This window comes from Rosa chinensis, chromosome 4 (genome assembly GCF_002994745.2).
Source record: "Rosa chinensis cultivar Old Blush chromosome 4, RchiOBHm-V2, whole genome shotgun sequence".
Lineage (NCBI taxonomy): Eukaryota > Viridiplantae > Streptophyta > Magnoliopsida > Rosales > Rosaceae > Rosa > Rosa chinensis.
In genome coordinates this window covers 45802037-45811837 of record NC_037091.1, presented here as the reverse complement: position 1 = coordinate 45811837, position 9801 = coordinate 45802037, and the positions used below count along the sequence as shown (strand labels likewise).

General features: G+C 38.9%; 2 protein-coding genes across 2 annotated transcripts; both read right to left on the bottom strand.

Moving 5' to 3' along the window:
* Positions 1-356: 356 nt before the first annotated feature.
* On the bottom strand, positions 357-3356 carry LOC112199410 (putative disease resistance protein RGA3). The gene has a single exon (XM_024340433.1). The coding sequence runs from the start codon at positions 3354-3356 to the stop codon at positions 357-359; it is 3000 nt and encodes a 999-aa protein (XP_024196201.1).
* Positions 3357-4096: 740 nt separating this feature from the next.
* Positions 4097-9442, bottom strand: LOC112195847. Its single transcript, XM_024336065.2, has 4 exons — positions 9391-9442; positions 7441-8862; positions 5327-6599; positions 4097-4680 (listed from the first exon to the last, which is right to left on the bottom strand). The coding sequence occupies exons 1-3, from the start codon at positions 9440-9442 to the stop codon at positions 5764-5766; spliced, it is 2310 nt and encodes a 769-aa protein (XP_024191833.2). The 3' UTR covers positions 4097-4680; positions 5327-5763.
* Between the last annotated feature and the right edge of the window lie 359 nt (positions 9443-9801).

Sequence of the window (9801 nt, the reverse complement as noted above, 5' to 3'; positions counted from 1 at the left end):
TATTCAGAAGGCCGACCGACCCAACCCTAGCGGCTCGGCCCTTTCGGACAGGTAAAGGTTAGCATATTGGGTTAGCATATTTAAGCCCCGGTCCGACCCTACCGGCCCTAAGTTTTGTTGACTTTAACTAGGGCCGACCCGACCCTAGCCCAGCCCATGATGACCCTTGCATGGATCTAACCCTCCAGTGTAGTTTTCTTGTCTCCCCGTTTCTATGTTCCCAGAATTCCATTTAAGATTAACTAGGCGGGGTTGTGTTCGTGGCTTTTCGCTTTAGTTTTTCTTTTCTTGTATCAGGATGAAAAAAAAAAGAACTAGGCCGGAGAGAGTTGTAATACAAGCAAAATAATAATACCTTAATTACTAAGTACGTATTCACAGTGCAGATTATGTGGTAGGGATGTGAAGTTTCCACAATCTATAATCTTTAGGAGCTCAAGAGAAGTGAGGTTATTTATCCTATCTTCAGGGAAAGAGACCAGATCATTGCATGATTTGATGATCAGAAATTTCAATCTAGCAAGGGAGGAAGAGCTTGTTTGGCTTTCTGAGGCTGCTGTCATCAACATGGACTGCAACAACTTCTCAGAGACGGTGTCCATAAGCAATTCTTCAACTAGTGGAAGCATCGGCATGGACATTAAGTTAGGGGCGTCCACGATAGTCAATTTGGTGAGGGAAGGAAATGAAAGCTGCTGCTGCTTTGGCATTGTTGTTGTCCCATCTTGATCACTGCAGGTTTGCCACTCCTTCAAGAGTGGCAAGTCATAAAGTGTGAGCTCTTTCAATGATGGAAAAAACAAAGGCTCTCTTCCTCCCCCAACCAAACTACAAGAGGGAGATGAGTAACTGTTGTTAATGTGCTCGAGGCAACTTAGAGAATATAGTTTGAGAAACTTAAGAGAAGGCAGTTGATCCAGTGGTGGAAGATGCTGGCATCTGAGACAGCCCTCAATGGTGAGCTCAACTAGACTTGGAAGAGACGATGCAGCGTTGTTCATCAGCCAGTTGGGGAATTGAACACCGCAATACCCAGCTATATGCAGTACTTTCAAATTTTGATGGGGCTGAAGGCCTTCCAACACCATGTGATCTTCATTACTTTCACTGTCGTCATCTCTGGACCAAATTAGTTTTAAGGATTCAAGATATTGCTTGCTGCTCAAATTTGAACTCCTTGAATCTATTGTGACATTGTCAACATGTTCAAGATGGGCAACATGAAGCACTCCTTTAAGACAGTTCAAGCCACTCAACTCATCTATTCCACCACTCACACCGGAAAAGAGAGCTTTCCTGCCCAAGATGAATAACGGTAATGTCTGAAGAGATACCAACTTTCCCAGCCCAGGTGGCATGTGATTCAATTTGCGGCACCCAGTGATCTCAAGATGTCTAAGGCTGATCATCTTTCCAATATCTCTAGGTAGTTGTTCAAGTCTGTAGCACCTGTTGAGTTTAAGCGTCTGTAGATTCTGCAGATTGCTTATAGAAGCAGGGAGTGCTGTCATACTAACATTACCAGAGAGGTCAAGGTACCTAAGATGGGTCAACTTGCCTATGGAATTTGAAAGCTCATCAATTCTTAGGTTATGCAGATCTAACACACGTAAGCGCCTCAAGTTTGAAATGATTGTATTGTGACTGGAAATTCTATATGCTTGATCCTGAAGTGGTAGAATAAATGTCCTAGTCTTCTTTGCCTTGAGCAACGCTATCGGAACTTCCCATGAAGAAGGCAGATAACAACTAAATGAAACATGATGAACTCTTTCAGATATATCTCCAACATCAACACTGCAAATTGAGCATTCAGATCCTGCAACTGCCCGTGAAAGATCGTGTATAAGATCATGCATATGACAACTAATTACATTTCCATTGGCATCTTTCTTGACCTCTTGAAATAATGATCTCTCTATCAATTCCTTGAAATACAGGTCACCAATTTCTTCTAAGTTCCTCTCTTTACCAGGAAGGTGAATGTAACCCTGAGCTATCCAAAGTTCGACCAACATTTTTTTCTCAACTTCATTTCCCTTGGGGAACAATGCGCAGTAGGAGAAGCATTGTTTCAAATAAATTGGCATGTGATCATAGCTTAACTTCAGTATCTTCAAAACATCATTCTCCTCTTTTGGTAACTCCCAGATCTCTGTATTTTGAATCGAAATCCACTCTCTTTCATTAGGTTTGTATCTCATCATGCTTCCTAGAGTCCTTATTGCAAGAGGAACACCTCGGCATTTCTTCACAATTCTTCTTCCTATTGGCACCAACTCCGGATGCTCCTCCTCCCTTCCATCTTTAAAAGCCAGTTGCTTAAACAATGTCCAACTCTCTTCCTCAGATAGATCTTGCAACACAAAAGGGGAATCAACATCCATAAGCGCGGTAACTTTCGTGCTACGAGTTGTCACAACAATCTTACTCCCCTTGGCACCACCTTTCAACAAATCATTCAGCTGAAGCCAACTTTCGCGCTTCACATTCCACACATCATCCAGAACAAGGAGGTAGCGCTTCCCATCCAATTTCTTCCGAAGCAGAATCTGCAACTCCTCCATAAGAAACTGTTTCTGCAGCACAATACGCTGGTAATAAAACTCCGAATCTTCTAGTTCATTCGTAGCAATAGATCTCAAAATTTTCTCCGCAACTGAATATAAATCAAAACTTCCATACGCCCACACCCACATCTTAATCTCAAAATAGTTCACTACCCTATCATCATTATACAACATTTTAGCAAGGGTGGTCTTCCCAAGTCCCCCAATACCAACAATGGCAGTCACAGACACATTTTCTTGAGTACTTGGTGGGAATATCAAAAACTTAACCATTTCCTCCTTCTCTCTCTTTCTTCCAATTACAGCCGACTCCACCATAAACGAATGCGTCTCTTCTCTCTTATTATTCATCTCAATCCCAATATCTGAGATTGTCAAAGACCTATCCCTGAAGTTGAACTTTGAAATATCCCCTGCAATCTCATCCAATCTCTCTCTAGTTTCTCTCAGTTTTCGACCCATCTTGTATCTAAAAGCAAGTGTCTTTGAAAAGAACTCACGCACCTGATGATTCTCATGCTGCCTAGCTTTGGTTTCGAATGCATCCAACAAATCATCGGCCTCGTACACAACCTCGCTGAGCTTCCTGATCCAGTCCTGCACCAGATGGCTCTTCTCTTGCTTCTCCTCTGCGTCTAAGAGAACAGCTTTGATGGTGGAGAGAGTGTTCTCAAGCTTCTTCATTTCCTTGTTGACGCCGTAGACGAGCCCGAGCTCCCGGAAAGTGGAAGACCCGAGCTTGATGAGTATGTCAGCTGCAGTGCCAAATGGAACTGCTTCAACCATGTTTCAGATGATTGGAGAATGAAGAGAAGTCAAGTAGAGTTGGGAACAATGATGAGTTTCTTTTCAAGAGCAAATTTAGAGGAGTTTCAGAACTCACTGTTCAGGTGAGGTGGGTTGGTCACAGGTGCCGGTTTTAGTAGTTTTACTGCGAGTCTGGGTGTTTGAGAATTGAGACTTTTGGAGTTTTGGTCAAAGATGAGGAGCTAGAGTGGAGTTAAGAGTCATTAATCAGCTTATAAAAGACCGTATAAGAAAAAACAAAGAATTATTTTTTAAAAAATTATGTGTTTCGGGGTTTCAATGTACTTGAGAATTAAAAGTTATTAGATCGTAAATTATGTGTGTTGTGTCTTTTCAGTGAGATAATTTTAGAGTTTTTCCCCTCAGACGGGTCAAAACTTTCATGAACCGGACAGAATGATACCCAATCTTTCAAAGTAACCAAAATGGTACCTGAAGTTTCAAAATGTGACCATATGGATACCTCCGTTAAATTTTCGTCACTTTACCGTTAGTGTAGCCCATGTGACTGAAAATTAAGGTAAAAAGACCATAATACCCCTAAATTTATGATCTGATATATTTCCACCCTCTCTCATAGTCTACCTCTAATTTTCCCTCCAAATATTCCCGCCAAACATATATCTTTTTTTTTTTTCCTCTTCTTCTTCCCTTTTTCCTGAGAATAATCATGTACCTATTTTCTATACAACTGAACATGTTTTATGCAAATAATCAGGTTACGATCAATCAAAGATCAATGTTTCATAATATGATATGAAAGTCTCAAAATTTGTTCAAATGCCATGTGCTTAATCCAAACATTCCGATCACATAATACCTTCTGCTAAAATACTATATCGTAGTTCCATATCCCCAAAAGCATAACATAGTTTAATAAGTACTAAATACCAAATAATATCCAAACATAATTAAGCAAGGCATAATTGTCTGCCACAATAAACATAACAAAATACATTTCAATATGCTGACAACAAAACCAAAAATTAAGCATAAAATGTTTGCTTAATGTCAGCCAACATTAAAACATCAATTCACATAAATTTCATCATCTTCAAACGCTTGCCCATTCTGAGGAAGTTTGACTATGCTCCATAAATTGTGAACTTGGCTGCTGCACATTCTGTGATGATGTACAAGAGGCAATCTCTGTTGCTCGATGCTCTCTTTGTGAAGATGAAGCTTGGGCAATCCTAGTTGACTTGGTTTCCCCAGCTTCTTTCCTCTTCTTCCATGCCCTCCTTGATGTGATAATTTGTTTTAGGACATTCCTAGGTCCTTTTGGAGCAGTCGTTCTCTTTGCCTACATGTGAGCACCACAAAGCATATATACACATGAATTAACTATCTGATGGATAGATACACATGTAATTGATAAGAGTCAATTAATAAACACACATGTATAATACATATATATATATATATATATATATCCAAAATTCAACACTACCAAAGTACCAAGGCTAGATTAATTGACTGTGACGAATTCATCAGTGAAACAGACATATACAGAGCAACCCACTAAAATACACAATCTGAAAATCACAACCCACCAAACCAAAGATGCAAAAGCACACAAAGATCATCAGTTTCACTGTAAAGAACATGACCCATATCAAATAGTGAACATAAAAGGCAGAATACTAAACCAAATGAAGGAAAGATTAGATTTTGAAGTGGTGGGTGCCGTGCGTACCAAAAACATCAGACAAGAACAATGGTAAGCTCAGTTGTACAAAGGGTATATATATATATATATATATATATAAATGTATAAATGTGTGTGTGTGTGTGTATACAAAGGGCAAACATGCTGCTTCTTTGGTGCTTTGTTGCCCTTAGAGCTTCCTTCACCCTGTTGCTGCATATATACAATCAACATAAATTATATATAATTCGTATACTTTAGGTATAGATTTTGAAATTGGAAATAAAACGATTATACTTACAGATTGATTCTTAATGGTTGGGAAACTTCTCTTGTTGTGTCCCTTCTGCTTACATATCATACAAGTCATCTTTGTTCCATAAAGGTTTCTAGACATCTTGCTTGCATCAGGGGCAGGTGGTGCTTTTCCCTCTCCAGGTTCTTTGATTCTCTTCATTTTAGGCCTCCCTGCTTGTTTCTTGTATGGTGGAGGAGCAATTGGGTAGTCCACCGGCTCCCAATCATCATCTCCAGCAATAGGGTAGATGATAGGATTATATGCATCAAGATAAGTAGAGGGTAACAAATAATTGTCCACAAACAGGCTAGGTTCCAGTTTCTTTGCAAATATAGCACATGTTGCATGGACACAAGGAATTCCACTTAATTGCCACCTCCTGCATGTGCATGTGTGCATGCCTAAGTCAACAGCATGCTTGTTCCCATACATGCCTCCAGTCACTTGGTACAAAAATCCCCAGACATGTGTGCTCTATATTCATGAGTTCTTTTGCCAATCTTCTCAATAATTTTTGCAATTCGAGGGCCAACCATATTGGTCCATCTTGTGCTTGCAACCCTTCTGTTAGCCATTCTTGTCATGGAATCCATCCTCATCCCTTCCATCACGGTCAAAATCGGTTTATCCCTATGCCTAACTAGAGAAGCATTCCACGATTCACACAAATTGTTTAGGAGGATATCACATTTAGAAGTGGTTCTAAAATGTGACCTACTCCACTGTTCTGGTGGCTTGTCTTCAAACCATTTCCTAGCCCCATCTGATTGCTTCTCCATTGCTTCCATGTTTCTATTGAACCATATATGTGTGGTGGACCTTGCTGCATTCCATAAAGTCTGCTTGAGTCCTTCACCAGGATGCTTGCACTTGAAATTTTTGTACAAATGTCTAACGCAATGTCTATGCTCTGCTCCCAGCATCAAATCAGCTATGGCAATCCCTAGGCCCTTTTGTTTATCCGTGATAAAAGTATATGACATGGGATTTTCCATCTTCAAATCCCATATGAGATACTCCAAGAACCATTTCCAAGTTTCAGTGTTTTCAACCTCAACCACTGAATAAGCAATCGGAAAAATTCCATTATTTGCATCTATGCCCACTGCACAAAGTATCTGCCCTGGATGTTGGCCTTTGATATGACAGCCATCCAACCCTATTAGAGGCCTACAACCCTTGATCCATCCCTCCTTGCAAGCAGCTAGGCATACGTACATTCTATGAAATCTTCTAACCTCACCATCCATTTGTGTCTTGATTTCAACAGTTGACCCTAGTGTCACGTTGTAAATAAGATTATTTAAAATTATTACTTGTATTAAAGAATAGAAGCATAAATGAAATACAAGAACGTAAAAGTCTGCTGCATTCAGAAAATCATGCAGCAGATCTGTCACTTTGAAAAATTATAACTGGTTCTATAAAAATCATTTTCTGAAGATTCCAACTCTGGAATACCACTTGATATGTCCTCTACATATTCCCAGAAGAAAGCAACTTCAAATTCTGTACAGAAAATGGAAATAAAAAAACGTAAAAGCAATGCTGTACATGATTTCAGAAAATCCTGCAGCAGACATGCAACTTTGAAAAATTATAACTGTTTCTATAAAAATCATTTTCAGAAGATTCCAACTCTGGAATACCACTTGAGATGTCCTCTACATATTCTCAGAAGAAAGCAACTTCAAATTCTGTACAGAAAATAGAAATAAAAAAACGTAAAAGCGATGCTGTACATGATTTTAGAAAATCCTGCAGCAGACATGCAACTTTGAAAAATTATAACTGTTTCTATAAAAATCATTTTCAGAAGATTCCAACTCTGGAATACCACTTGAGATGTCCTCTACATATTCTCAGAAGAAAGCAACTTCAAATTCTGTACAGAAGATGGAAATAAAAAAATGTAAAAGCGATGCTGTACATGTTTTCAGAAAATCCTGCAGCAGACATGCAACTTTGAAAAATTATAACTGTTTCTATAAAAATCATTTTCAGAAGATTCCAACTTTGAAATATCATTTGAGATGATCTCTGCAATTTCTTAGAAGAAAACAACTTCAAATTCTGTACAGAAAAAAGGAAATATAATTTCAGTAATGATGCCATACCTGGATTGCTCCTCAGCAATTCTTTCCTGTACGATGCAAGCTTATTGTATTGCTGCAAGTAGTGGCCTTCATTCATTCTTTTGGCTGCCAGTTTCCCTCTATATATAGTTTTCACAGAGACATCTAGCTTGTACTTCTTCTGAATTCTGTTTTGAATACCGGTCCTTGACCATTCGGTATCAACCATGAGATCTTCTTGAACTTCTCTAGCAACCCTGTTGCAGTTTAGATGATGGCTTTTTTGAATTACATGACACTTATGAGCTTGCCTCAGAGTCTTAATGTACATGGTGGGATCCTCCTTGTTGATTCTTGAAGCATAAAGCCAAAAAGGACACCCCCACTGACATCGTACCTCAATCTTAATCTTGCTGTTCTTTTGGAACCACAATCCTCTCTGATAAACAATACAATACTCTCTCACAGCTTCCTTCAAGACTTCTGAATTCGTAAAAGCTTGTCCGACACAGAAATTTGGAGTATCTAGATCAACAGCTCTATTCCAGGCCTTGGTTTTTGGATTCTTAGATGATATCTTGGGAAGAGGATTACCATCTTCACCCTCTTCTGTTTCAGATCCATCCCAACTAGCAAACTCATCACTATTGTCTTCATCATCAGAGCATACTCCCATAAATCCCATCTCCTCATATTCCTCAATTGTGCTTGGATTTGTGACATTTTCATCAAAATCTATGTCATCGTCACCTTTAGTCTGCTCATAGTCACTATCAATATAGAAATCAGAGTCACCAGAGCTTGAATCATCAACCTTCTCATAGGACTTATGCTCTTTGGTTATGGTATTGTAGGTTTTACCTTGAGGTTTTCTCCCCCTCTTCTTGGTACATTTATGCTCTTTTGGTTCTTCAACGAGCACTGCTTTTCCCTTTTCTTTATAGGTTGCTTTGATGTTTTTAGTAACCCTTTTCTGGAGCATAGAGCTATTAATTCGGTTACCAATCAGATGGGCTGCCTCAACAACAGTTTCTTCATCTCTCGGCCCCACATCATTCAAGGGATTACACCAGTTAGATGACCTTGGGCATTCATCATCCATTTCAGCTTCTTTCTTTTTCCTTTTTCCACCACCAGTGATGTAAATGCTAATTTGTCTCTTTTTTCTTGGAATCATTTTTGTCATCTCAACAGCATCAGCATCATTTTTTATAGGAACCCAACCCTCACAACTTAATGTTCCTGGAAGCTTGTAATGGTATGAGATAGGCTTCTCTCTATAACCTAATTCCCAAGCAATATTATTGAATTCTACCAATGCCAATTCATCAGCATCCAAGCCATCTAAGTAGCATACTCCACCCAATTTGTTCAACCGTGCTATCTTGTATTTCTTTGTCCCATCAGGCATTGAATCAAAGTAACCTCCATGATGAATCTCCATAGTGAAAGACTCATGTTGATCTGCAAATCACAAGCAAATCCAACCAATTTTAGGTTTGTATTCAATGCTCTCACTACTAAAAAAATATTTAAAAAATATAAACCCTTTTGTCTTTAGGCTACGAACTCTAAGGCTGCTGTGATGGTTTTTGCAGTATGTAACTCCAGCCTATATATACTATGGCACATGGTTGCAATTTTTTGTTATTAAATTCCCAGCTTTCTTTAAAAAACAAGAACAAAGAACCTATGATCAATTAATATTCATATCAAGCCATATGTGAGCATTGGAAAGCAGACATCATCCCCACATAAGAATACAAAAATCCCAGTAAACAAACAATTATAGCTATACATGGTGAACCAACTATAATTCAATTACAAAACCAATTTAATAAACCCTAGGACCACTCGATAAATTCAAAAACAAAAACCACTTGATAAACCCTAAAACCACCTCACAAGAAACAATTCTAAAAGCCTCATCCCAAATACATTTGTAGACACCCCATGTGCATTGAAGAAAGTAGAATGGTACACGAGACTTACCCTGAGGAGGTCTTGGTCCAGATTCCCTAAAGAACCTCCACATATTCGCCATCCTTGACAATTTTGAAGACGAATCTACTTCCTTTTCAGTAAAGACAACGAATCTAGTCAGGTTGTGAAGCTTTTTAAGAAAAAAAAAATCCTTGGCTTGGGACCCTTCTTGATCTCACTCTCTGTTTGCGGCTAATGCGTTGTAAAGGGATTGATGCTAATGCGTTGTAATGGGATTGATCACAATGACTAGCATTTTAGGTTACTGATAGATAAAAAGACAAAATAGCCCTCAATTTTAAGTCATGTGTGCGGCACGTGTATGAAAATAACGGTAAAGTGATGAAAATTTAACGGAGGTATCCATTTGGCCACATTTTGAAAGTTCAGGTACCATTTTGGTCACTTTGAAAGATTGGG